The sequence below is a fragment of the Typha angustifolia genome, chromosome 15, assembly GCF_048772165.1.
Source record: "Typha angustifolia cultivar Huaian chromosome 15, ASM4877216v1, whole genome shotgun sequence".
NCBI classification, from domain to species: domain Eukaryota; kingdom Viridiplantae; phylum Streptophyta; class Magnoliopsida; order Poales; family Typhaceae; genus Typha; species Typha angustifolia.
The window spans coordinates 1,140,394-1,166,801 of record NC_133253.1 but is presented as its reverse complement, the minus strand read 5'-3'; the positions used below and the strand labels follow the sequence as shown (position 1 = coordinate 1,166,801).

At 37.5% G+C, this 26,408-nt stretch overlaps 6 protein-coding genes across 15 annotated transcripts; 2 read left to right on the top strand and 4 right to left on the bottom strand.

Annotated features, from left to right (window-relative positions):
- Positions 1-514: 514 nt before the first annotated feature.
- LOC140779663 (uncharacterized) lies at positions 515-4,106 on the bottom strand. Of its 6 annotated transcripts, none has more exons than XM_073124851.1 (5): positions 3,958-4,076; positions 3,393-3,450; positions 2,619-3,288; positions 2,236-2,292; positions 515-1,219 (listed from the first exon to the last, which is right to left on the bottom strand). In XM_073124851.1, the coding sequence occupies exons 3-5, from the start codon at positions 3,237-3,239 to the stop codon at positions 866-868; spliced, it is 1,032 nt and encodes a 343-aa protein (XP_072980952.1). In that variant the 5' UTR covers positions 3,240-3,288; positions 3,393-3,450; positions 3,958-4,076; the 3' UTR covers positions 515-865. The 6 variants fall into 6 exon arrangements, with proteins under 6 accessions (XP_072980952.1, XP_072980956.1, XP_072980958.1 ...); XM_073124855.1 differs by having other exon boundaries at positions 2,619-3,266; XM_073124857.1 differs by having other exon boundaries at positions 2,619-3,256.
- Positions 4,107-4,696: 590 nt separating this feature from the next.
- On the bottom strand, positions 4,697-7,810 carry LOC140779664 (F-actin-capping protein subunit beta). Its single transcript, XM_073124858.1, has 8 exons — positions 7,522-7,810; positions 7,164-7,234; positions 6,953-7,066; positions 6,676-6,758; positions 6,512-6,585; positions 6,147-6,266; positions 5,088-5,183; positions 4,697-4,926 (listed from the first exon to the last, which is right to left on the bottom strand). Exons 1-8 carry the CDS (start codon positions 7,660-7,662, stop codon positions 4,831-4,833), a joined length of 795 nt encoding a protein of 264 aa, XP_072980959.1. The 5' UTR covers positions 7,663-7,810; the 3' UTR covers positions 4,697-4,830.
- Positions 7,811-9,231: 1,421 nt separating this feature from the next.
- LOC140779464 (uncharacterized) lies at positions 9,232-10,744 on the top strand. Its single transcript, XM_073124536.1, has 5 exons — positions 9,232-9,460; positions 9,531-9,580; positions 9,673-9,796; positions 9,897-10,001; positions 10,084-10,744. Exons 1-5 carry the CDS (start codon positions 9,277-9,279, stop codon positions 10,713-10,715), a joined length of 1,095 nt encoding a protein of 364 aa, XP_072980637.1. The 5' UTR covers positions 9,232-9,276; the 3' UTR covers positions 10,716-10,744.
- An 84-nt stretch (positions 10,745-10,828) lies between these two features.
- Positions 10,829-15,159, top strand: LOC140779463 (uncharacterized). Of its 4 annotated transcripts, XM_073124535.1 has the most exons (11): positions 10,829-10,968; positions 11,047-11,235; positions 11,501-11,670; positions 12,376-12,474; positions 12,576-12,644; positions 13,323-13,463; positions 13,705-13,794; positions 13,981-14,148; positions 14,601-14,676; positions 14,764-14,884; positions 14,976-15,080. In XM_073124535.1, the coding sequence occupies exons 1-11, from the start codon at positions 10,899-10,901 to the stop codon at positions 15,007-15,009; spliced, it is 1,227 nt and encodes a 408-aa protein (XP_072980636.1). In that variant the 5' UTR covers positions 10,829-10,898; the 3' UTR covers positions 15,010-15,080. The 4 variants fall into 4 exon arrangements, with proteins under 4 accessions (XP_072980636.1, XP_072980634.1, XP_072980633.1 ...); XM_073124533.1 differs by lacking the exon at positions 14,976-15,080 and adding an exon at positions 15,126-15,159 and having other exon boundaries at positions 10,871-11,235; XM_073124532.1 differs by having other exon boundaries at positions 10,871-11,235; positions 14,976-15,082.
- Positions 15,160-15,518: 359 nt separating this feature from the next.
- On the bottom strand, positions 15,519-19,360 carry LOC140778372 (vacuolar protein sorting-associated protein 29). 2 transcript variants are annotated; one of them, XM_073123050.1, is made up of 4 exons: positions 19,244-19,360; positions 18,862-19,043; positions 16,900-17,037; positions 15,519-16,021 (listed from the first exon to the last, which is right to left on the bottom strand). In XM_073123050.1, the coding sequence occupies exons 2-4, from the start codon at positions 18,991-18,993 to the stop codon at positions 15,719-15,721; spliced, it is 573 nt and encodes a 190-aa protein (XP_072979151.1). In that variant the 5' UTR covers positions 18,994-19,043; positions 19,244-19,360; the 3' UTR covers positions 15,519-15,718. The 2 variants fall into 2 exon arrangements, with proteins under 2 accessions (XP_072979151.1, XP_072979152.1); XM_073123051.1 differs by having other exon boundaries at positions 19,236-19,357.
- Positions 19,361-21,276: 1,916 nt separating this feature from the next.
- Positions 21,277-24,275, bottom strand: LOC140779942 (probable serine/threonine-protein kinase PBL3). The gene is made up of 6 exons (XM_073125288.1): positions 23,998-24,275; positions 23,039-23,397; positions 22,808-22,943; positions 22,408-22,544; positions 22,197-22,320; positions 21,277-21,872 (listed from the first exon to the last, which is right to left on the bottom strand). The coding sequence occupies exons 1-6, from the start codon at positions 24,062-24,064 to the stop codon at positions 21,421-21,423; spliced, it is 1,275 nt and encodes a 424-aa protein (XP_072981389.1). The 5' UTR covers positions 24,065-24,275; the 3' UTR covers positions 21,277-21,420.
- Positions 24,276-26,408: the final 2,133 nt, after the last annotated feature.

The window sequence follows — 26,408 nt, the reverse complement described above, 5'->3', positions numbered from 1 at the left end:
GCAGGGGAAGCTGTGCAGAAGACTAAGGAGAAAATGAAGAGGACCGTCTCTAGGCCTGGCAAAGAGACGGATGCGGAGCTTTAGATCGATTTTTCTTCTTTGTAAACAAGTTGTTAGTCATAGTTGTTTTCTTCTATTAAGTTATGTTTAGACTCTTGAGCCCTACCTTAAGAGTTGTGCCAAATCCTCTCTAATATTTCTCCAACATTGTGTCATAAGCTCGTATGATATCGTACACATCTCATTTTATAGAAAGTCCACCGAAAAAAGAGATCACTACCAACGGTGATAGAGAAGCCTTCACTTAAAAGGCAAGGAGACCAGTAGACCAGTAGCCCACATATATGAAGCAAGCAACAGATATCATGTAGCAGCGTAAAAGTACTCGCTTTCTGGCTGATCTGTTATACAATTATGGAACTGGGTATATTGCATAAAAGTAATCTTGATTGTAGTGACATAAGCAATCAAAGTTGATAACCAACCAGATAAAGGCAATTAAAAACAGACAATTACCACAGGAAATATCATAAGGGCATCCCCGGATACACTGAAGGATGCAGATGAGAAATTGTAAAATTTCCCTTCAATAATCCCGTACCTGGTGGAACCTGATCTTATTCAATAACTAGTCGAGCAATTTGCAGAAAAGATCCTGTGAACATATAAAGGAAACATCCATATACAGTTAAATGCGAGCTAATATTAAGTTTACTAGCAACAAGGGGGGTCGCAATTATTAACTAAGCAAACACACTGAGCTGCTAAAGAGACCAGTATGACTTTTCTTTCACTAAAAGGAAGACGGATAAGAAGATGAACTCTAGACTTTTATGTGATATAAATCTGGTGTTTAAATGCAGCATTACTCCGGGCAGATTTCAGTAAAGACAGGGAGCCTCTTCCGTCGCCTGGGGCCGTAAAGCACCTGAGTAAAATAAGCATCCTCCTCCTCTGTCGGTGGCCAGACGAAGGAAGGCTCTTGTGACTTTTGAGCGGTAGTAGGAGTTGTTGACGGTGATTCTTCCTTCACCGTTGAGGTGGCTGCCTTGGAAGCAGAAGCCGAAATGGGTGCAGTTTGGTTGGCAGAGACGGTCGGTGCTGAAGGAGCAGCAGTGGCAGCTGCGTTTGACAGCCCCGGTGGGGGAAGATGGCGGAATCTGGTCGCTTGCATGGCGGAACCAGCACTTGGGACTGATCTGGAATTCTGCCTGTCCATCTGTAGAGAGTTCACGAGTAGATCAACATATACCAAATCCACCAATGTATCTTCCATCTAAGTTTTCTAGATTCGAAGTAAACAATTAAGATTTTTTTCGTTTGCAAAAATGTTGCATTGTGAATCGAACAGTGAACGAGAGTAAAAAGAGATGTGGGCCACTATAATATGCAACTGTTGCATATACACCAAGTAGGGAAGAGAGGACCACTGGGGACATATAACCATGAATGATGTTATGATTACGCATCATCCAGTAACATAACAACCTCCTAAGAAAGCTTGCTTGGTTGAAACTTCAATTGGATGGAAGTCAGATCAAATCCAACAACTAAAGAGAGATTTTTTTAATTGTGCAACATAAATCTCATGCAAAATTACATAGAAAACTATCAAGTTAGCCCTAATATGATAACTAACTGATGTCATATTTTCCATTCAGGCAGAATTACATACAAATGTAAAAAGTAACATATGCAAATATTAGAACTGTAGAACAGCATTTGACTTATCCATACCTGTATTGATAGTAATAAAATCAACCATGCTGAGACAAACATCTAATAGACATTTTATATTTTCATACTTGATATACATTCAACATAATTTGAAGTCTTAATCCCAATATAGAGAACCAGAAACCCAGGCGAACACCTTTTGGATTCAGTATTGATAAAACTTCCAATAGAAAATTTTGCAATCACAAAATCTAATCTAAATGAATGAAAGACGGAATAGGAAAAATCCTAAAAGACTCAACACTAAACACCCTGTAAACCTCGACGGTGCCGGAAACCTGTGGTACATCCATCTTCCTTTAATCATGCCCTGTGATATACACGCAATAACATCTAAAGGTGTATTAGCTAACTTGCAAGGTATCAGCCATGCCTAGATTTGGTAACTGCTTACTCTCACCTAGACCTTTCTTCATTTTCTCAAAGGTTAAGAATCAATCAGGTATGGATTTGTGAACTTCTAGTTAAAAAAGAAAACGAAGGCAATCAAATTATTACCTCAATTTTCTGCTTGATTGGGCGAACCCCACGCAATTCCTCCTTCCCGTGGGCAAACTGCAAAATTTATTAAAACCAAAAAAGGAACAGCATAATCAGTTCCCGCATAGACTCTAAAGGAGCCGTTTCACCAATATTAATCCTTTCCTCAAATACCTTTTCTTTCCGCAAATAATTCTACCCTAGTTAATTAAGAAAACAACCAGGTCTGGTAACAGATAATAGGTGCAAATCTCTGATAAGCTTTTCAGATAAGTGTTATCTCGTATGTAGTTAGAGATGAGTAGGAATCTTCTATTTGAGATAAATAGGGATCTTATAATCAGTTATTATGAGGTTAGATAAAACACAGAGTTGGGGTTATCGAGGACTTCGGTTCTTACCTGGCACTTAAAACCATATCGACAAACCCCTGACTCCTCCCACGACCGGCAAATCTCCGTCTTGTACAAGCTGTTACCCGAACCGGTCGAGCCAGAGTCAGGCACCGATTTGGACCGGTTCGAACCGGATTCGCTGACCAGAACCCCGTCCATTACAAACACGTCCTCCTCCACCTCCACCTCCACCTTCACCGGCGTCTTGTATACCTGCGGCGATGACTTCGCCGCAATATGAGCGTTCTCGATAGCCGCGGGTGACGGGCCGGAGGAGAGGGAGCTGAGCTGGAGGAGGCGGTGGAGCTTCTTGCGAGCCGCCGCGCCGGAGGAGTCGGAAGAGGACGAGGACGAAGACGAGGATGATGAGGAGGATAGGCGGAGGCGGTTGCGAGTGAAGCGGAGGAGGGAGGGGTCGAGGTCGAGGATGGAGGCGGCTGCTGGGCAGGAGTTGACCTGGGGGCTGGCGGTGGCAGCGCAGGCGTTGAAAGCAGGGGTAAGGAAAGCGTTGGGAGAAGGGGAGGACATGCGCCGCCGCCGGAGAGATGATGTGTCGAGCCACGAAACGGAGTCGCTGCTCGTCGTCTGATCGCCGCTGCTTGCGGTGGCTGCGTAGTATGCCTCCATGGGTCTTTATTCTTCTCCTGCGGAACACTTTACCGGTGTAATCTGTAAGCTGAAAGTGTAAATTACTTGAATACCCTTACTATCTCGATGAATTGTTATCAGTAAGCGTAACCGAACTGGCAAAACGTGGAATTAGGAAAAGAAAGCGCTCACACAGTTACGCGAGTTGCGAAGTGATCTGTCTTCAGTAGTCGTAAATGACCGAATCACCCTTTTAAGAATTTCGTAGATTCGAGTATAAGAATTAGTTCGGGAAAAGAGTAAAAGAGGCGCCATACGAGCATTCGAATTTTCAAAAAGAAACTTCAAAATTATAAATAACAAACAGAAATCCAGATCAGAAAGGTTACAGATGGATTTGGATCCCATAACTTAGTTTATCCAATTCTAAGCTTTAATTTCACCAGTAAGCAACAACAGACTCGAAAATTCGGGTTGTAGCAAATCCTTAGGGATTCTTTAATTAATGGAGAATTAGTTTTCAACGAATGGGAATCTCCTTTACGCTGAGCATATTAATTGGATTTGATCAAAACAGTGATCTGAGCTCGATTGATCTTGTTCTAAACAGCATCAAATAGCGGAGGAGATCAAGAAGTCTTGCAGAAAGTATTAGAAAAAGATCAAGAAATTCCACCGTGACAAATAGTCGTAACAAATCGAAGAATTCTTCATTGAATGAATCAGATAGAGAAAGAACTAAAGCCCGAAATCGAACCTTTTGGGAGACCAGATGGGAGAGCCACCAGCATCAAGCCATGCTTGGAAGGGCTCGGCGATCTCCTACCCTCTCTCTCTCTCTCTCTCTCTCTCTCTCTCTCTCTCTCTCTCTCTCTCTCTCTCTCACTCTGCGTCTGTGCTCCGTTTCCCCCGGGAAGGACGGGAACTAAAAGGGTCCAAGCGGTTTCAGATGTAAACACACGTGGCATATCCTTAACGTACGATCAATTGCCTCCTTTAGCTCTTCCGCGGAGAATGAGGTAATCTGGGCCGTCTATTATACTACTTTCGAGTCCATCATTTTCTTTCCAATTCGTTCGGGCAGTGGATCTTCTGGAGGCCCCACCGCAGAAATCTGCCGCACCTGGATACGTGACAGTGTACGATTAGCTGTCAATGCTGTTCATAGTTTTTAAGTTATAATTTTTTAACTGGACCCCCGTTACCAAGTATTCAACTATAAGAAAGTTCATGGGGTTAGGCATAAAACAGATTGATACCAGAGTAATTGGCTTATCGGCTTACTGGTATTATCAAGTGGAGAAGTTAACTTTTACATATTTAATATAATGCTAGTAGTGATATGTATAAGTTCTTGAAAGTTTAATGCTTCTGATAGGAAGTTAACATTGTGTATGTAAGAACATTCAACAAGACAACTAGAAGAAAGTTCTCTCATCCTCAATACTGTTATAGGAACTTCACATTGTCTATATGAGAAGATTCAGCAAGACAACTAGCAAAGGGTTTCCTCATCCTCCATAGCTAATAGAAACTTCAATCATTTACATAAGAAGGTTCAATAATACAACTAGAAAAAAGTTTTCTCATCCTCAATAATGTGATAGGAACTTTCCGCTGCTGCGGCATATCATACATTTGGTCGGCTTTCTGGAAGTCTAATTTGAACCCCCTCAGGAGGGGGCCTTAATGTACATACCATCTCTCTTGTCTTCCCAAAGTAAACCTGTGAAAGTACATTGCAACAGAGTAAGAGAATGTATCAATGACACAGTAAAATCACAAACCGATTCGAGATGTTAGTTCCTGTCAGCTGAATGCAAAGAAATTATCCACTGTGATGGAATAAGGAAAAGCATAAATACAAGGAGCACAAAAATGATGTACCTGATCAAGTGAATTCCTGAGCTTACCCTCCATTTCTTCTATCATTTTTCCCATGTTACATAGATGACCGTCAGCCACTGATAGATCAAGGTTCATCTGAAACACCATAACAAAAATTAGCGACAAGAAATATTTCCTAAAGAGGAGAGATCTAGAAATAAATAAATATGGATGGTTACTTGACATTGGTCAGCAAGCAGGAAAACAAATTGCCACTTACTGACTTTTTGAATATTTTGGTGTGCAAAGTTATACCCAGAGACTAGTTGAGTCTAATTCAACTCAAGAACTTGATACCCATATTCCTTGGCATTCACTTTAGGAATAAAAACAATTATAAAATATATATATTCTTATTTGTTATTCCTAAAATAAAGTCTTTATTCTAAGAATAACTATTTTTATATTTATTTGTATTATAGAATAAGAATGTAACAATTATCTTTAATATGATATAAGATGAAGGAAAAATAGGAAAAAGTCCTTTATCTTTTATGAAATTATAATAAATACCATTATTTGATATGAAATAGATTGATGGAATATATATTAAGGATAAATTAGTAATTAGGTTAGTGTGTGGTATAAGTTATAAGTTTAATAAATAGTATTTATATTCTAGAATAAGACTTTTAAAATACTATTTAACTATTATTCTAAAATAAAGAGTTGTATTTCAAAATAAGAAAACAGTAATTCCTAAAAAAAATTGAGGGCTTATACTCTAATCTCTGATCAAGTTGGCAATAGAAGCCACTGTAGTTTAATTAATCTAGGACAGTTGTGATATGCATTTTGCCATAAGACATGCAAAGCAATAACTTCATAAAAAAACAATGAACTGCAACACATAGATTACAAGTTCATTGAAGTACCAAGCTGCAATAATAAAATGACGTGCATAAGCAATGTAAAGGTCTTTAAGAGCTGGAAATCAAAGTCACCTAAAACACATAGATTACAAGTTCATTGATATTTAAGGTCTTTATGAGTTAAACCTGAGGTGGCACATAACTTTTGAATATTTATCAACTAAAAGAATCATACGAGAATGGGCACCTGTCTCCTGATTGACCCTGACAGATTGAAGGTTCCTGATGACTTATTTTCGGTGGTCAATGACAGCATGATTGTACTTGTTAAGCAGTAATGGGCTATTCCCTCTTCCTCTGGTCCAACCTGTATAAAAATTATAATCAATTAGTGATATTTCCAAACCAAATAGAAGTAGTAGGCAATTATGACATAGACATTCAGAGCTTGTCTGAAAAATTGGAACAACTTTCATTTCGTACTTGTCTTCCTGATTGTGGAATAGACCAATTTGTGACATTTCATCTAGGTCCCAAAACAGAAATGACATTAAAAGACAACTAGGTGATTAATGACGGTAACAGACATTGTGATAGTAACCTGTATCTTACCTCAATAACATGAATAGCATCCCATGAACCCTCTTGCAGATATCCCCTTCTCCCCTGTCCTGTCTTTGAGCCATCTTCATTCCCACACAGAGTATCATAACATCAAAAGCAAAGTTAATATCTTGTTCAAACAAAGCAGATTGTACTTTTGTATCAAACCAAACCTTTCTTTATCAAGAAGCATGCCACAAATTCCTGGTTATCATCTTCCCACAGGTACACAGAAGAGACACCCCCTTCATAGTATCTAATCATCCAACAAAAAAAATTTATATCACTTGGAGTTTAGAGCTAATACGCTACTCACTAAATCACTTTGATAATCATTAATCAACAAGCGATAGATAGAAACACTTTCCCTTCTCCTCTTTTAAAATAATTGCACGAAGATGAATAATCTTAGCCACGATATTAAAGATGAGGGGAGTAAAAGAACCTCACTGGTCACGATAAACAGCAAAGACTTCATTTGCTTCAACTTCGAGTTTCCTCAATTCATCTGATGGGAGCGGTCCGTCCTCCAAAGGTGGGTGATATTTGTTTGACCAAGGTGATCTGCAAATGAAGACCAAAAACCCATCAGAATTGATAAAGCATAACCGAGATAAAATTTTGTGGCATTTAAATTTACTCCGATTTCCAGCTGGGGTACCTATAGGAATCAGCATCCCTGTTGTATTCACACAGTATGAACTCCTTCATCGATTCCTTGTCCATACAAACCTGCTCTCCAGTCAAAATAACAACTTAGAAAAATTTGAAATTAATACAAATGGCTTGCAGGCATAGTACATTGTTTGCAACAAGAATGAAGTAAATCCCAGTATAATTTAGTCATGAGGAAAATGGGGCAAATTTAAACTATCAAAACCTAACATCTTCAGGTCTAACCCTAGGAACAAAAGGACGTGATCAAAAGAAGGCATCATTTTTGAGTTGGATCACGCGGTCAAATCCACCTCACAATCCTTCTCGAAATGGAATCAGATCGGAGGAAGAGAAGACGGAACCTGGAGGGGCTGGTCAACTTGGGAGAGGAGGTCGGCGGAGTGGTGCGGGACGAGGGAGAGCAGCGCGGAGAGAGCCATCTCGCTCTGCCTCGGCGAGATCCGCCTCATCAGATCCATTGCCGCATCCATTTCCCTCTCCATACCTGCTTCGAAAAGGAGAAGAAGAAGAAGAGGAAAGGTGAAGACAGAAGAGATATTTGAGATTTGCGATTTGAGATTTGAGATTTGAGATTTGGGGGGTGCGTTGTTCGATCCGAGCTTCCCTCGCGGGAGCCGCTTCTAATTTTCCAATGGGTCTCAGTCTTCCATTTTGATATCTCTTAGGAAGGAAACGCCCTTGTACTTTGAGATATTTACACAATCTGGGTCATTGGAGATTGGGTTAGGTGTAGTTTGTTTTAGGCTCGAGCCCGGATAGTGTTTTATAACAGTTAAGCTTGGTAGAGTCCGAGCCACATTAATCAATGGAATGGGATGGTCACAGCAATAATTGATAAAGCTGCATGCTTAGGAACACATCATAAGGGTCACACTTCATAAAATCCTTTTTAAGGGAGGAAGAAAAAGAAAATATTCTTTATAAGGAAGAAGAAAAGACCCTCATCGATGTAATGTGTTACAATTTCTTAATTATAATAAAATGAATGATGAAAATAATATTTATATGCCCACAGAGAGTATTAGTGTTTATTCATAATCTAGATGATATATGATTATATTTGAACTGCACTAGGTTCTGTTTTTTGTTTTGAAAGTACAATAAATTTATGTGTAATGTGAGGGTGTGAGTACAAGTTTAATTTACCTAACAAAAATTAGAGATATTTTAGAGGAATAATTATCTATTTCACATATATATTTTTATTTATTTTTTGTTGACACATTTACCCCCCTTAATTATTAAAAAAGAAACTCCAGAATATATTTTATATTAGTTATTCTATTAAAAAATGACACGCGAGTATTATGTGATCAAATTTAGGCTTTTTATATCAAAAATAGAAGAAAAAAAAAAGTAAAATTGTCATTTGATATATCTCTTAATGTCAAAAGACCGAAAAAGAAAGAAATTTCCTATGTATACGACTGAAAATGAGCAGTAGTTGAACTTAGTATAATATATATATATTTTTATATTTATGGTTGCTAATTAATATGGTCTTCATTTCCTTAATAGAATGTTGCGATTTGAAACTATTCATATTGCAATAAATACTAGTTTATCCATAAACTATTTAAAATCTTGCCCAGATTTTTGAGAATTGATGCATGTATAAAATAGCCCAAATTAACATCATGTAGTAATTAATGCATGCCATTGCCAGTCAACCTTTTCTAAGAAAGAAATTCTCTTGTATACATCTCTCTATCTCTCTAAGATACACGTAGTTCCCTTCAAATTTGATATTTACATGTATATCTTTTGAAAAAATTGCATGGATATCTTTAAAATTCATCAAAATTGATCTAAAAACAGTAGGTTTTAAAAGATATGCACACGAATAATAGATTTGTTTGAATAGACACAAGGATTTATGTTGGCCGGATAAGTCGGCCCAAATTTGGAATGAGTTCAAACCAAAGCATAAAGAATAGGACCGTTGAGGTAATTCCCTATCTAAATACGGATAAATAAGTTGTCCTCCGTTGTTATCCTGATCTATAACTCTATATAACTACCCCTTCTCGCATAAACCTCAAGTCGAAGGTTCTTCTCTTCTCTTCTTCTTCCCTTCATCTACCAACCAGTCAACCATGACGAGGAAATCCTCACTTCTCTTCGTCTCCATCTTTCTTCTGCTTTCGGCCATGGTGATTGTCTCCTCCGCGAAGCCAAGGAAGATGGTTGGTATATACGAGTTGAAGAAGGGAGATTTCTCTCTAAAAGTTACCAACTGGGGTGCAACAATCATCTCGGTTATCCTTCCTGACAACAAAGGTTGGTAAATAGTTTATCTAACAGAGCTTGGCATGTCTTTATAATCTGAAGTGTTCTATTGTGTATGTAGGGAAATTGGACGATGTGGTGCTTGGATATGATAAGATTGGTTCCTATGTTGTAAGATTACCTCTTCTTCTTGGTATAAAATCTTTTAACTAGTTCAAAAGTTTGTACATCTGTGACTTCTTTTTCCCTCTGTTTCAATTCAGAATGATACGACTTACTTTGGAGCTTTGGTTGGCCGAGTCGCAAATAGGATTGCAGGCTCGCGTTTCAATTTGAATGGAAAAGTTTATCATTTGTACCCGAATGATGGGAAGAATTCACTCCATGGTGTGATTATTTCTGGATGATTTATGGCAAGCTATATACTTGGTGATGAACTATTGTCTGTCGTAGAATCCTTTTAAATTCGTTGTTCTTCTTCTTTTAGGTGGTCACAGAGGATTCAGCCGTGTCATTTGGGATGTCAAGGAGAAAGTTGATGGAGAATTCCCTTACATCACAATGCACTATAACAGCTTTGATGGTGAACAAGGTAAATTCTTCATATTAGATACAAAAGTAAATTATTTACCTTGTTTGATTCTGGTCAATAATTTTTATATCATTGGAAACAGGTTTCCCTGGTGATCTGGATGTGTCTGTGACCTACAAAATTGAAGAGGACTACACTTTGAGCGTTGCAATGCATGCAGTGCCCAAGAACAAGCCAACCCCAGTAAACTTAGCCCAGCATTCCTACTGGAACCTTGCAGGCCACGCAAGTGGATCAATCCTCAACCACAAGGTCCAAATCTTCGCCTCCGACGTAACTCCCGTCGACGACGAACTCATCCCAACCGGCGAAATTAAGCCCGTCTCAGGGACTCCTTTCGACTTCCAAACGCCGACGACGGTCGGTAGCCGCATCGCGCACGTGAAAGGCGGCTACGACATAAATTACGTACTAGACTCGCCGGTCGACGGGAAGGGGATGAGGAAGGTGGCGGTGGTCGAAGACTTGAAGTCTGGGAGGGTGATGGAGTTGTGGGCTAACCAACCTGGGGTGCAATTCTACACTGGGAATATGTTAAAGGATCAAAAGGGGAAGGGAGGTGCTACTTACGAGCAGCACGCAGGGCTGTGCTTAGAGACCCAGGACTACCCTGATGCATTGCACCACTCTAATTTCCCTTCTGAGATCTATGGACACGGTGATGTTTATAAGCACCAAATGGTGTACAAATTTGCCGTGAAGAAGAAGAAGTGAGAATTCGAGAAGGAGATTGGAGTTCTGGAGGGAATCTTTGTTATGGAATCCAACTTTATTTTAACGTTTCATATCTATATAATGAAATATATCCGAAAACATAGGGTGCGAAATGTAAGTTTCCCTAATTAACTATCTATTGGGAAGCAAACACCAAAAGAGGGGTTATCTATTCACATAATAATGGCGCTCCTTTCGTTCTTCCCTTCTAAAACCCTTAGCAGCGAAGCGTCGAAACCTTCTCCAAGAAGAGGTTTCTCGTCAATTTCCAAATGTTTCCTCAAATTTACTGGTTTTTCTAAATCTCCAATCGTTTCTTGCACAAATGCAGTTAATCTCGCGACGAATTCTTCGATTAAAATGTCTTCATCTATGTCGGTGGATAAGAGTAAGGGCGAGAAGATTGTGTGGGTGTGGACGGAGAGCAGACAAGTCATGACGACGGCAGTTGAGAGAGGGTGGAACACTTTCCTCTTCCGCCCTGAAGCCCGATCCACTAAACTTGCTAGCGATTGGTCATGTAATCTCTTAAATCTTGTCCTTTGATGTGTAAAACACTCTAAGTGGCTGCTCATGCATCATTGTATTATTCTGGGCTATTGAATTGGATAACCGGCTCATTTCATAACCATGGAAGTTTTCTTTATGTTCTTATAGTTTTTTAGGACTTGGGAAAGTAACTACAATACATTTTTACTGTTGGATTTCTTTTTCCTTCTCTCTGAATTAATGCCTGTTTCATAAACTTATTAGTTGTAACATCCAGGTTTTGATGGTTTGTGCAGCAACAGCATTGATACGCTCTCTCTTCATTGATGGGTCACATATTTTGGATGAGAAAGACCTAAAGGTTGCCGTATATTATGATGTGTCTTCTCCACAAGAATTAGAAAGCCTTTTGCCAGATGACCTGGATGTGGATATTGTGGTTATAAATTTCGAGAGTGGATGGCAGGTATAACTTATGTGATACAATATTATCCTCTGGAATATAAGATCATTACTCCATAAAACTTAACATTGACATTATCGGTTCTTGTAAGCAATGCTTTTCTTTCTTCTTTCAGAAGTGCTGATGATCTCTTAACATTTGTACTACAACTGTTTAAAGATGCATATTAATTATCTGAAGAAGAATCCAGCTTCGATATACACCGTAAGGCAAGAGATAATGCTGAAGATTATGTAGTTACATGATTTTGGATTCTCATATTGCATCCAGTATATATTGTACAGGCCAACTCGCTGGTCTATCGATCTCCTATGGTCGTTGTCAATTAGAGCTGGCCATCAGATTCTTTGAGAAATTGCTATCATAATTAAGTTGGAAGTTTCCATTCTTCACCACTTCTTTTTCTTCTGCTTTCAAGCTAAAGTTAGGAACACAGACCCTTTTTGCTAAATTTATATTGATACAGAAGACCAAAAATCCATTCTTCACCCCTTCAGATTACTAGTTTCAGATTTTGCCATTTTAGTTACTCACTTAGCTATGCGGTGATTCTTTTTGCTAGTTTAACTAAAATGCAACAGTGATACAATATTTCTTCTCGTCACATCTTTCTTGTCATTTACATCTATAAAATTACTGCCTAAGCTGTGGAATATGCTAGTTGGGTAAGTAATACTATCATACTGCTGTATACTCTCACATTTACAGGTTATTCCTGCAGAAAACATAGTTGCAGCATTCCAGAGCTGTAGGAAGACTGTGCTGGCAGTTTCAACAACTTCAACTGAGGCGCAAGTGTTTCTAGAGGTAATTCTAGGAAAAGTTCCAAATTTCATGCTCTTAGTGGCCTTATGTCTAGTTAATCCTTTGACCCAGTTAATGTGGATAATCTTAAACACCATTTGTAGGCCTTGGAGCAAGGTCTTGATGGGGTTGTACTAAAGGTTGAGGACATTGGAGAAATTCTCAAGCTAAAGGTACTTTATGTTCATAGATTCTAAATAATGATTATAGTATTATAATTAAATATTAATTGGTAAATACTCTTGTAGGTACTATTGTGTCAAATAACTATTCAAACTAGATAATCCTTCAAGTTCAATTATACTGTATGAGTTGACTACTAAGCAAATTGTTTTTGTGACTTTGATCTCTTATTAAATGTACTTGACTTTTGAGTAGCAAATTTGGTTGCTAGTATGATGCATAAGCATATTTTTTTCCACTTCTATTCACAGTTGACATATTTATGAGTTACTTTTAAAGTTAGCTTTTATACATCCAAGGAGTGCTTGGAAAATATGCCATGAAATGATTTTCCTGGTTTTTCTGAAGCAGGTAGATAATGTAAAATTTTGTAGCTGGAACTTCTGACCTGGATCTCTTCTTAACATCGTTTTATTACCTGGAATAATTTCTTTAAGGATGAGGCCACAATTTCATATCGATTGGGCATCTTGAATATTCCTTTAGTAAAACTCTTCCCTTCCAGTTTTTGATGAGACCTCCTTTTCCTACATTAGCCTCCTTCATCAGTAAACAAGAAGGTGCAGTACTTCCTAGAGAAAGTGACCTCAGTTATCATTGTTGCCTTTTACTTATCCATGAATGATGGATATCAGTTAATTACTTTGGTTCTCTTTTAATGTGATCAGGATTATTTTGACAGAAGGGATGAAGCAAGGAGTCAGTTAGCCTTGACTAAGGCCACTGTAACAAAGGTTGAAGTTGTTGGAATGGGCGATCGTGTTTGTGTGGATCTTTGTAGTATCATGCACCCGGGTGAAGGTCTTCTGGTTGTTTTCAATCTCTATACTCTATAATAATTTCTGATAGATATATTTGAGCATAGTATTCAGAGTTTTGCATAACATCAGATCTAGGTGACCATCTTATGAAACATTCTCAACTTATCTTTTGGTCTAGCTGATCCGATATGTTGAAAACTGCATAATGAGCTGGTCTCATATGTTGGGAAAATTACATAATGATGATGATGATAATGGTGATGGTGATTTCATGGCATGTTCTCTATAGGTTAGTTCCTTTGCCAGAGGACTGTTTTTGGTTCACTCTGAATGCTTGGAGACAAATTACATAGCAAGCAGGCCATTCAGGGTTAATGCAGTAAGTTTTTCATTTTGTAATTCTTTAGGTGGTATATTAACAACCCTTACTGCTGTAGAAATGCTGTTTGATCTTGGCTGTACATCTGAAGGGATGGAATACTATATCAAATATAACCAACATAAAGAAATTCGGAGTTCCTTGGTATTAATAATATTTTTCTTTTCTCTTATTTCCAAACTGTAGGGGCCAGTACATGCCTATGTTGCAGTACCTGGAGGAAAAACCTGTTATCTTTCAGAGTTGTGTGCTGGTAAAGAAGTGATAGTTGTTGATCAAAATGGTTTGCAGCGTACTGCAATTGTGGGCCGTGTGAAAATAGAATCAAGACCTCTCCTTCTTGTAGAGGCAAAGGTTTGTACATGTTGATCCCTCACTTTGTCTACTGTGAATATGTCCACTATTGCACAAGTGTGATTTATGGAAGAGAACAAAAAGGTTTATACTTTTGCATTATTGCTACTTTCTACAAAATTTGATCTTATCTTATATGGACTTCTACTGCTTATATTATAGGAAAAGTACCATAAGTTGAAGACTATAAAACAAGTTTTTTAGCAAAATCATAAGATCACTTGGTATTCTCAAGATTGGGATGAGTAAATTGTAATGAAATTACTTGTTGAAATAAGAAATGAAGAAGAAAGGAAGCACTCTTATGAAATGAGCGTAAGGCTGTGTACATCTTCTCTCACCATAACCCATATTGGTGGGAGCCTTATGCACTAGAATGTCTTTTCTAGAAGCATACTCAATACCAGCTGTTATGTTCCTCATCTGATCCATCAAGATCTTATGCATAGCAGGAAAATTTAGGAGACGAGACATATAGCATCTTTCTGCAGAATGCAGAAACCGTTGGTCTTGTCTGTCCTTATGAAGGTAATTTCATCAATACTTTTATTCTAGATCTGGAAGATTTTCTATTTCTTGTATCTATCATGTGTATCTTTTAATTGTTGATGGCAGACAAGACAGCAAAAACGGCAATACCTGTAACTTCACTGAAAGTTGGGGATGAAGTCTTGCTGAGGAAACTGGGTGGTGCTCGTCATACTGGAATAGAAATCAAAGAGTTCATTCTTGAGAAGTAATTAGTAGTGCTATATATTCCTCAATTCTTTCTGGAATGGGTGTTTTTAATGAAAAAAAATGTGAACTTATGCTTCACCATTTTACAGGACATCTCGACATGTATTATTTGCCCCATTATGATTGGATTCTAACTCAAATATGAAAACAGTTTCTCATTAGTCAACAACTGATTAAGTTCCTGGTTATCACAAATATTGTTACCTAACTGAAAATTCATATAATTGTCTTTCACACAGATTCTGTATAGTTCCTTGATGCAATATTATGTCCATGGTTCTTTACCATCAAGAAAAAAATTACTACGGTCTGCCACTTCTCCAGCCAGGATGCATGAGCTTCTAATTCTATAAACTTGAATCCTTCCATAACAAGCAGATATCTGGATATCAGAATTTTCGCTGACATTTGATCGGAATCAAGATGCCCTTTCCTCAGTCAGAGGGATATATACCCCAGAATTTCTTGATGTGAATTCCACGCAATGCTGCAAAAGAACTAACTTGTATATTAAGGCTAACAAATTTGTCCAACAACTACATATACACAACTGCGAGGATAAAGGCAAAGAACAACCAAAAAGGAGAATAAAAAAAATCCAAGCAAGGTAAACTCTAACTAAAGCTCACATATATTCCACAACTCCCATGTTCATATTACCACCATCAATTTATGTCATGAGAACCTGTAATTTTCACAGGTAACAAAGTTGAAAATGGGGTCTATTACATAAGGTTACAAAGTTACAATCTAATCTTCATCAGCTATCGCCAGACTCATTCAAGCAGAAAAATATACCAATCATGGGGAGTGTAACAACTACAGCAAAACACTAATGAGCAGACTGACTAGGTGCCGTCTTTTTGAAGTCGATTTTATCAACCTTCACCTCTCCATCGATGAGTTCGTAAACATAGACAACTACACGGAGGCCATCTATGTCCATGAGCACAAAGCTTGGGTTAACATCATATGTAATGCTGCTGTATGCACCAGTTGCTGAGCCAGGGTTGATCACGACACCACCTTCGTGCTTGTATGCCTTGAACTGATGGGTGTGCCCTGTCACAAGGATGTCTACATCCAACTGCCTCTGAAGCATAGCCAATGAATCCAAATCACCCCATGGAACAATCTGCAAGTTTCAAGGAAAGAAATAGTGAATACAAGAAATGTTGTGCATAGAGTAGAAAAACCAAAAAAGAGAGAAAAAAAAAGAGGTTAGGAAATGGGTATCGAACACCCAGATAAAAGATGAGCAAAAAAGGAGAAGTATTAACTTTGTAAACAAATAACATCTCCAAGGTGCTTAGCACCCCCATTCGTATGCTAGATGAAGCGTATGGAAGAGAAGCTTTATCAATATTAACAACTCATCTTTCTTTTCTTTTTTCCTTTTGACCACCCAGGCTCTAAAGTCGTAATTGGGTCTTTCTTTGTGACTCACATGCAAACTATGAAGAAACTAACGTCAACCTGAAAGTCGTCATCGGAGAATTGGAACACCCTAAATACTAGAAAGAGTTCAAGAAGAAACCTTAGTTCTTATTGATGGTTAATTATGCCTGATATAGAGAAGTTTCCTAACTGAACTTGTCATCTCTCCCTTTTCTAGACATTTCCTATGTATGGAAGACTTGCTGGGGCAATTTTCTTGACTTAAGTTAACTGCATCCAAGAAGGTAAATATTCTCTGTGCTGGCTAACCTTATATCTTCTATTGCACGAGATTCTCTGGCGTATGATTCTTCTTTAATCAAAAACTTGCACTGACCTATAAAAGATGATATCAGGTTAAAGCCAATTGTAAACATTTTCAATTGTCCCAATTTTTGAGTTATACACTATCAGACCCCATATTATGATGTTGTGATAAAGTATTGCGTGCGACATTAGACAGGAACTGATGAGAATTTGGCAAATTCAAAAAGCTGATAGAGGAACAGAATTCTACTATTCAGAGACCAGGATGTAGCTGTGAAGAACTAAATTCAGTCCAACAGGGAAAAAGACCTGGTGACCGTGGCAGAGTCCAAGCTTGAATTGACCAATAGTGAGAGTCTTGTTCTCTGGATAACGTGCATCCTCATCATATTCACCTCGAGTAATATGCAGATCAGGACAAAGGCTTTTCAAGTAGTCATGAACTTCCTGTAAAAACAACATATATTAAAGTCACAACAAAGTATTGACATGAACTACAAAATATGCTACTATATAGGAGGCCAAGGATCTGATCTGAACTAAAGACATAATTCAACAACATATAGTACTGCAAACAGTAAATGATTGCCAAAAAACAGATTCATCAACCAAAAGAACATATTGAACTAATCAAACAGGAGGTTAATACTAAATAATATCACTTGATACGGTGCCCCAAGAATTCAACAATATCTTAACTGTTTTGCAAGGCATAAGAGCACTTGAGTGTTACCTAATATTAGAGTTCTTACATTCCATGAAGTTTAATAACCTGCATGTCTGCAACACATTTTTTAGTTTCCATTGAACTCATTGTTAGAAGAACCTCTGTGTCATTTACATTTAGAATTTCAAAGTCCAAAAGTCTAATATGATTCCAACCAAGCAGATCATGGAATGATATTTTTCTGACTGTTGTCACTATACAGGCTCATTGGACAAGGGTAACAATACCAACCTTCTACTTGTGCAGATTGAAATATGAAAGCTATACAAATGTTAGAAGAAAAATTGGTCATACATAAAATGTGATCCATCCACCTGCATTGGCGGCTGTCTATATGTTTACTACTCTACTGTCCCCATGCTGCCTGCATAGGACTAACCTGACATATGACTTCTTGGTGCCATAGTACCTTGTTTTTCTTTAACTACAACTGTTGCTCGACATACAAAAAAAGTTACTGCATATAGAGAAGTGTGTAACTTCAAAATTTTTCCAGTACTACTGAGATTCAATACATTGCATATTGCATCGCTTCCACATACCGCATGTGTGTAGGGCTGTCAAAATAATCGAGCTCGGCTCAATAAGGCTCGATCAAGCTCGGCTCGAAAATAAGCTGAGCCGAGCTTGATCTTAAGTCAGCTCAATCAAGTCAGCTCGATAGGACTCAGTATATATATCTATCTATCTATATAGATAACATGAGTAATATGAACCATTAGATCTTTTGATCTAACAGCTTAACTTCTCTCTCTTTATAGTTGAATTAGGTTTTATTTCAAGCTTGATTCAAGCCTAAATCAATTCAAATTCGAAAATGACTTGAATCGATAAGAGTTGAAATTGCTAATTGAATGGCTTATTTAAGCTTGAGCTAAGCTCAAGTTTGAAATATGCTCGAATTAAAATAAGTTTAATTTATGCTTGATCACAAATTTATGCTTGAAATTAATTTCAATTCAAGCTTGATTAAAACCAAGCTCAGTCATACTCGGCTCGTTTACACCCCTACATGTGTCATATGCCCACCCCTTGGCTACTCAGAAACCTTGCCCACCTTTTCAGAACATTGTTCATAACTTTGACATCAACAAAGTTGCACCGCTATAGAGACCAAAAGGAGCATACTGAAATGCAAGAATCAAGTTCTTTCCAGAATGAACACTATTTGGTAAGCAATATCAGGATGCAGGAAATCGCTTTCTTGCTTAAACAACCTAAACAATCGTAGATAGTTAGATACTATATTGAGATTGACCGGTTTGCCAAATTTATCCACCATAAAACGTATTTCTAAATCTAAACTGAATAAGGATCCGTGCAAGAAGCCAGCAATCCCAACAATCACAAGGCTAAAAATTAGAACATTTTGACTGATTAATTAACGCAGAAGGCTAAAAATTACTTATAGTTACTTAACTTGATCTGAATCCAGTACTCCCAGCACATCAAAACTAAAAAGACTAGACACCAGGTAACGATCCAGCAGCAATCACAAAGAGCGAAAAGAACTGGAAAAGGGAAAAAGAAAAATATATAATCACCTTAATGCATAAGTTCCCAGTACATATGACGTGTTGAATTTTCCCGGGGACAAGCATAGACTTAAATTTTGCAGGCAGATCAGGCGCCCGGTGTGGGATGTGGAGGTCTCCGATGGCCAGAACTAGCACCATTCTTCCCAAATATAGCAGATCAGCTCATAAAAATCTTAATTTCCCAACATCTGAATAGCGCAAAATAATAACATAAGACATTTAATCTAACTCCGTAATCAAATCACATCAATGCGATAAAGATGAAACAGAAGAAGAAAAAAAGATGTCTTGTTTCCTATTGCATCGAACCCATCGAATCACACGAAATCTTTGAAACGACAATCGTAGAGAAAAAACCCATTTCATGGACAGACACGAACAAATGAACCTATTTCTCGTATGCAGGTATAGTGCTCGATAAAATTTCCCAAACAGCCGAAGTAGAAGAAAGGAATCACGAGTCGAAGCCACGAAGGAGATGAAGAAGAAGATCTCAGCGTTCTTTCACGCGAAGAATAATAATTGCCATTAATAAACCCCTGAGAGGAATCGGGTTCCGGATTCGATATTATTTCGGATCTTTACTGGTTTGATCCGGCATTGCGGATAAGGAATAGTCAATCCATGGAATACGGGTCGGATTCATGCAGGATCCGAACTAATCTGAATAAATCATTTCCAAGACTATGAGCTTTATTTATGATTACCTTTTAAAATGAGATGCAGTAGTTATCTAGTTGATCCAGAGAGCCATATATCCACATTGAATATTATGCTTGATAATATGAAAGCACTTTGTATTAAGCTCCCTTTCATTCGTAAAATAAAGATGAAGTAAGCATAAATATTCTAATTTTTAATATCAATAGAAGAGAGTTAATACTAATATAAGCTATTAATATTAGTATAATGTGTAATAATTATATTTGATGTGATATAAAGTTGGTATTAAAATAAGATAATTGTATTGGGAATTGGTGATGTTTTTAAACCCAATGACGAAAATACCATTGACTATATTTTAAAAAATAGTAGTAAAAAATATTTTTCTAAAATAATATTATTTTTTATTAAAACTGCGGATTTAAAATACTCTATATACCCACACTATGAATAAATAACTATACACTGCAAGGTGATACAGGATTTTAAGTCCGTACTGCATAAATAATCTTGCACTTTTTATATAAAATAACTATGCACTAAATAAATAGGCGTCGCGTGGTTATAAGTCCGTACTAAAATAATAATGTATTAGAGAATATAAAGAGGAACAACAATATAATACAAAGTTATAAGCCTGCACTATATATAAAATAATTATACATCAGAATAAATGATAGATACTGTAAATTAATATAAGATTATAAGCCCGCATTGACGGTGTAATGCGGGATTATAAGCCCACACTACGATATAATGTAGGGTTATAAGCCCACACTGCGAAAAAAGTGTGCCAGCTTATTTTTTATTTTTATTTTTGCAGAATTTATTAGTTAAAAAAAATCTCAACTATAGGTGAGACGTTTAAAATTAAAAAAAAAAGATAGATAAGAGAGAAAAAATAAACTATAGCTGAGATGGCCGATATTTAATAGAAGAGACGGTGGAGAGAGAATCTTAACTGTTGCTGAGATAATTTATAATTAAATATTATCTAATATAGAGGCAAAATAGTAATTATGGGTTATTATTATATTATTTTTTTAAAGTTGTATAAAATAAGATGAGAAAGAATAACAAATTATTATACTAGAATAATGTAAAATGTTGTTTAGTTACTACACCGGAATAAACTTATTTTATTCTACAAGTGAAAGGAGGCGTAAATATAGCATTTATACATTGGTGTAAAAATCACATACTTCATATTTGCATTTGTAACAAAATAAGGTTCCAAAGTTTACAGCCCATGCCTTATATTTATAGATCAGAGATGATAACTATGTAAAATCTAGTCAACCCTGCCATGTTCCTCACTTTATGAGCAGACTACAACTGATATTAACTTTTGCCAGATTCAGAAGGCCTTTCAGAAAAAAAAGAAAAAATTTAGTCAGATCTTCATGAATCAAGAATGCTAGAAATAATAATGCCATTAACTAAGATTGAATCTTTCAATCAGACCAAAGACAATGCTCATAATCAGGCTCCTTTCACCTTTCTGTTACTTGATGATGAAATCTTGATACAATGCATTGGACAAGTTACAACCATCCAAAAGTTGTCAACTTGTCATCATGTCATTTAATCTGGTCAGGCAGTAACCAATGCTAATAAGAAGAATATCCATGCAGAATGCAGTGGAATGAAGAATGGAAACTCTGTGTAATTTAGCTGTTGATCTAGGAATAATTAAACGCGTCGCCGTTTTCGATCCATAGGCTTCCTTGAACAAATCACTAAAGGCAAAATGAGACAAATTAGGAAATGCATGTTCATTATATTGAAGGAAAGGACTTTCCTTACAAACATAAATTGCTCCCTAGTAACCACCAAAAGATAGGAAAAAAGAGGCCACACTATATTGAATATACAACTATGACATAGAGGTACCAATCTTGTTCAGTGTACTTGTGAAGATCTTCTATAGGGCGGCAATGGGGAGGCACCAGCTGGAGAGCGCCGTGTTGAAGGGTGGTTCCTCATTGGCGATTTTCTGACCGTGTTAGAGGACTTCTCTGTATCAATTTGTTGTGGTGCAGCACTCTTAGTGTCTTGCAGCTGCTCAAGTGCAGCCAAGACTTCAGACATCCGAGGCCGGAGTTTGGCCTCATTGGAAATGCACTGAAATGCGAGATTTGCTAAGGCATGCGCCCCTTTCTTTGGATACTGTCCTTCTAGCCTAGAGTCCATGATACGATAGATTTTGCGCTTGTCGCCCAAAAAGAGTTTTGCCCAGTCAACCAGGTTCTGCTCTAAGCCTACTTTTGTTTTGTCAAAAGCCCGTCTTCCAGACAATAACTCCAGCAACACAACTCCAAAGCTGTAGACATCAGCCTTAACAGAGAGACGACCTATAGATTTACGAAAGCATGAGAATTGTAGCAAGAAAAATAGGGGATCATTTGAAGTTAGAATTCGCTTTCATTTAGGTTATCGTAAGAAGACAAGATATCTTGACTAGATTGAAAAGAAGCAAGATAATATTAGACTGTAGAGCTTGTCTATGTAAAGATCTATCAAAGAAACAGTAGAGGGAATGGATATGTTCAACTATAGCTAGAAGTCCACAATCGAACCAGGAATTACTGAATTCAGATGTTCAGGATTACATATTATTTGAATTATAAATGGTGAGTAATCCTTGATATCCTACATAGTCAGAGTTTCTCACAAACCTGTTGCAATGTATTCAGGAGCTGCATATCCATGAGTGCCCATGACTTGTGTGGAGACATGAGTTCTATCCCCAGTTGGTCCAGCTTTTGCCAAGCCAAAATCTGAAAGTTTTGCATTATATTCCTGCATTAGAGAAAATAAACACGCTGTAAACATTCTTAATATTCAAAATTCTGTTTACAGTACAACAGATAGCTTCTTTGAGCATACCGAATCAAGAAGAACGTTTGAGGCCTTTACATCTCGATATATTACTTGAGATTCTGCATCATGCAAAAATGAGAGACCCCTAGCACATCCAATAGCAACTTTGATCCTTATTGCCCAAGGTAGAGGCTGTGAGCCTCCTAAAGGAAATGAACCAGAAATTTTACATCAGAGACACACATGACATTTAAGATGTACAACAGGATACTTGATATTAGGCAATGTGAGAACAGTTTGTCCAATTAAGTAGTAACAGACCCTGGAGCATGGGCAAGTTTTTAGTGGCAGTCTCTCCAAAATATATATAAAATTAACCTTATTGTGCCACCATTTAAAAATATTTCTCTGGAGTATAATGAAATCAAAATTCATAAGATAATTATTTTAGGCAGTGGTTACGTACTTCTGAATAGATGATTCTCCAGACTTCCTTTTGGCAAGAATTCATAAACCAAAAGTCGGTTGTCACCCTCTGAGCAGTAGCCAATGAGTTTAACTAAATTCGAGTGGTGAAGCCGACCAAGGTAGTTAACCTCCGTCTGCAATCATTGAGAAACAAGTTTCAAATTGAACGAATGAAGATCAAAGAAGCGCTACAAAAGAATGGATAAGGAATCTGGCTGGGAAGACATACCAACCATTCCTTGTGACCCTGAAAACCTTCTGGTTTCAGCTTCTTGACAGCAACAACTATACCAGATCCAGGCTTTGAAGGAGCATAAGTTTGTTCATCAATCCATCCTTTATATACATATCCAAATCCTCCTTCCCCAATAAGACTATCCGGACGGAAGTTCCTAGTTGCACTTCGAAGATCACTGAATGTGAAGGCCTTCAAATATTGGGATGGCAAAATTTCACCTTCTGTAGGAAGAGGAAGCATCTCGCTTCTTTCAGTATAAGAAGGCAGAGCCAGAGTTGAAAGAGTTGAGCCGGTTGTCATAGAGGATGCCATTGAAGACAAACTTGTTTTGCTGGTCACTTTTGATGGATCTGTAATGCAGAAAAGAGAGAAAAAAAATGTACATATAAGAATAACTTACTTTTAGAATATCAAAGACCATCTCTTCTCCATGTTAAAATTCATCAAGTGTTCATATATTTGAAGCCTATCAAAAACAGACTTCAACAATGTCTAGACTACTTCATAGTTCATACAATATATAAAGCATATGCTTGCTAGTCTTAGAAGACTCAGGGGCAGCTAAAAGCACTAAAAATTCATGAGGAGAAAGGAAAAGAAAGAGGAATGGAAAAAATATTAAGGCATAGACAATCTGAACCAATAGCGGAAAATCCCATACGACAAAACAAAAAGATACAAATCCAAATTGGTGGAACCTTCAACCGATGAGCTATACCTAATCTCCTGTATCTGGAAACAGAAAACAGGATCTTTAAAGCTGTGGCTCGGTTATGCTGCTACGTTTTTTTTTTCATATATATAATCTCAATCATGTCCACCAACCTTAACGACCGAACTAAAACCCACACGGAACCCAACAAGAACAAGAAACCCCACTTCAAAATAGCAACAAAGATGCAAACTTTAAGCTGCAAGATCCAATATGAGAACGAAAGAAACCCACTCACAGGAAGATTGATGAGAGCTCTGAGAGCTGTCGACTTTCGAAGAAGAAGAGCTCGCGCAATTGCCCATCTCCCGCTGAGAAGGAAAAACAAAAACAAAAACAGAAAGAACCGGAGCTCTCAAAGAATTCAAGCAAGAAGAATAGATGGGTTGCCTTGAAAATCGAAACTTTTTTCCTTCTCTGGGTTGATATTTCTCAACGATTTGAGAGGGGAAGAGAGGAAGTAAATGGGGGAAAAAAGGACGAATCAGGGGGAAAAGCCCAGGAAAACGACAAGTCGCATGGGTCATACTCATAGAGTCATATTGTATTCGATGAGTTTGGATCCCTGGCGGCTTTGGACGAGAACGGACGCATTCCTAGTTCCAAATCTCGATGATGCCATGCATTCCATCTCAATCTCACCCACAGAAATTTAGCGTGTGGAAACTTTTATTAAGGGATTGCAATTGGGAGTTAATTCATTACAGAAAGTGGTGGATTTAAATCACTTACAACATATGCAGAATCCATGGGTCCTTCTATTATCTCATGATTTAACTAATATAGCAAATAATTTCTGCCGTAGATTGTCTTTGTGCATAATTTATTTTTATTAATGGTCTAAACTTAAGAAATTCTAGTCCTCCCTTTGACATCCTGCATATCCATTCATTCCTTATATGAATTGACCATTTCAAGCCTCAACCTGACGCTGATCACTATGAAAGTAGGGTCCAACTAAATTCTATTTTGTTACTTGTGCTTTTGTCGCTGGTCCGCTCTAGAAATATTTATGACATCATAAACCTTATAACATCCATGACGAGTGAATACCCTTTGATTCATAAGTCACAAATAGTTTTTTCACCAGCCCTATGAGAGCGTTCTAATAAAGTTCGGATTTTTCACCCTGGTCAAGATGGTTTTCCTCGCCGCCTTTTGAAGTTTGAATCCTCTCCCTTATTCTCGTTTGAAAGTATTTTCTTCTTTCTTCTTTATCTGCAATTTTTCTTCCTCTCTCCCTACTATTCACCTTATGTCTCTCCTCTTATTGTTGTCTTCGCTTCTCACCTTTGCCTTTTCTAAACATTTCACAACGTCGACATCTATGTGCAAGTGGTGAGCCAATATCATCGTTCCTTCCTTGCACCAACTTCGTCATTGTCCATGCCTAATCGCCATGAATCTTGCTTACCCTAACTTTGTCATTGTCGATGCCCGACCACTATTGCCCTTGCTTGCCTCGGTTCCTTCACCTCAAGTTATGTCTCGTCTTACTTCAAGTTATGCTTAGATCACAAGGCTCTTCCACTGCCATGGCTTTACTCTATTTTTTTCATCTATGTTTGGGCATACATATATATAATTTAAATTGTGGTTGTATATGTTTCATTTGTGGACTTGCCCTTTGCTCATGTGCTCTCCTCCATGTCGTTGTGCCCATTCTCTTTCTCTTGTTTGATTTTTGGTTTTTATTCTTCGATTCACAAGTCTATATAGATGGGGTGCTCATGTGATTTCGTTATAGTTACTATATTTCGTTGCTGGCGAGTTTATATTGTCTTAGCTTGTTCTATTATTAAGCTCTCAGGCTTTCAAGACTTATTATTTATCTCTAGTGCTACCACAATTAGTTAAGTGACATACGTATTTTCAGAGTTATTGCTTTGTCTTCTATCTATGAACATTCTACGGAAAGTTTGTACTCATACATAATATCAATTGAAATTTTGACTAAGATATGGACTTAGAATTAGACGGCTGGAGCATGGAATTCTTTTGTTCTAGAGAATGATTAGTTTTCTCATTTATATTCAACAAAAGTTATAGCTAGCCCATATTCGTACGAATAATTTAAAAAGAAATAAATAGGAAGGCACAAAACTTCATCTGAATTGATTTAAATAATGCAAATTGGTACCACCCAATCCATGCCAGTCACTGCCAATTTTAAATTGAGAGCATGTCTGGTATTCATAAAAAAAAATAGAAGGCACTGAGAGATATCATTTTTATTCCCTTCTCAGGGCATAAATTCATCCTAAGTGTAGACCAAATCAAGAGAAAGGCCAAAGCCTATATTGACTACAGAGAACACTGCACAATGCACAATTGAAGGCAACCAAGTCACTAACCACAAAATCCCCATCTCTTCAAACCCTGCAAGGATTGGATTGCAAACAGCATCCACCTTTCCCACTATGCTCTCTTGACAAAGGCAAGAATCCCACCACCACCCCCACAAGAAACAAGACGAATCATTTCTAGTGTTTATTCCAAAAAGATATGATGTTTCTCACTCACAGGATTTGGCAGTAAACAAAGGGTTAGGTGATAACCATCTTTCTTAGTACTTAAATTATGGATGTAGGACTCTTACAATAACTTCTAAGGGAAGTCTTATAGTGCTTTTAGTCGGTCAAATCTCCA

Excerpts from the sequence above, each read along its gene's own strand:
- LOC140779663 (XM_073124852.1), bottom strand. The coding sequence starts at position 3,239 with ATGGAGGCATACTACGCAGCCACCGCAAGCAGCGGCGATCAGACGACG. Across the intron at positions 2,293-2,618 it reads GATATGGTTTTAAGTGCCAG|TTTGCCCACGGGAAGGAGGA; the intron begins GTAAGAACCGAA and ends TAAATTTTGCAG. Across the intron at positions 1,220-2,235 it reads CAATCAAGCAGAAAATTGAG|ATGGACAGGCAGAATTCCAG; the intron begins GTAATAATTTGA and ends AACTCTCTACAG.
- LOC140779664 (XM_073124858.1), bottom strand. The coding sequence starts at position 7,662 with ATGGAGAGGGAAATGGATGCGGCAATGGATCTGATGAGGCGGATCTCG. Across the intron at positions 6,267-6,511 it reads ATGCTATTCATGTTATTGAG|GTTGGACCAGAGGAAGAGGG; the intron begins GTAAGATACAGG and ends ATTTTTATACAG. Across the intron at positions 4,927-5,087 it reads TCAGGAATTCACTTGATCAG|GTTTACTTTGGGAAGACAAG; the intron begins GTACATCATTTT and ends GTACTTTCACAG.
- LOC140779464 (XM_073124536.1), top strand. The coding sequence starts at position 9,277 with ATGACGAGGAAATCCTCACTTCTCTTCGTCTCCATCTTTCTTCTGCTT. Across the intron at positions 9,797-9,896 it reads TGGGAAGAATTCACTCCATG|GTGGTCACAGAGGATTCAGC; the intron begins GTGTGATTATTT and ends TTCTTCTTTTAG. Across the intron at positions 10,002-10,083 it reads CAGCTTTGATGGTGAACAAG|GTTTCCCTGGTGATCTGGAT; the intron begins GTAAATTCTTCA and ends CATTGGAAACAG.
- LOC140779463 (XM_073124532.1), top strand. The coding sequence starts at position 10,899 with ATGGCGCTCCTTTCGTTCTTCCCTTCTAAAACCCTTAGCAGCGAAGCG. Across the intron at positions 12,475-12,575 it reads AGGCGCAAGTGTTTCTAGAG|GCCTTGGAGCAAGGTCTTGA; the intron begins GTAATTCTAGGA and ends CACCATTTGTAG. Across the intron at positions 13,795-13,980 it reads GGCCATTCAGGGTTAATGCA|GGGCCAGTACATGCCTATGT; the intron begins GTAAGTTTTTCA and ends TCCAAACTGTAG.
- LOC140778372 (XM_073123050.1), bottom strand. The coding sequence starts at position 18,993 with ATGGTGCTAGTTCTGGCCATCGGAGACCTCCACATCCCACACCGGGCG. Across the intron at positions 17,038-18,861 it reads CTGGGAACTTATGCATTAAG|GAAGTTCATGACTACTTGAA; the intron begins GTGATTATATAT and ends TTGTTTTTACAG. Across the intron at positions 16,022-16,899 it reads GACTCTGCCACGGTCACCAG|ATTGTTCCATGGGGTGATTT; the intron begins GTCTTTTTCCCT and ends TGAAACTTGCAG.
- LOC140779942 (XM_073125288.1), bottom strand. The coding sequence starts at position 24,064 with ATGGGCAATTGCGCGAGCTCTTCTTCTTCGAAAGTCGACAGCTCTCAG. Across the intron at positions 22,321-22,407 it reads CAAACGTTCTTCTTGATTCG|GAATATAATGCAAAACTTTC; the intron begins GTATGCTCAAAG and ends TCTCTAATGCAG. Across the intron at positions 21,873-22,196 it reads TCCTGAATACATTGCAACAG|GTCGTCTCTCTGTTAAGGCT; the intron begins GTTTGTGAGAAA and ends GTAAATCTATAG.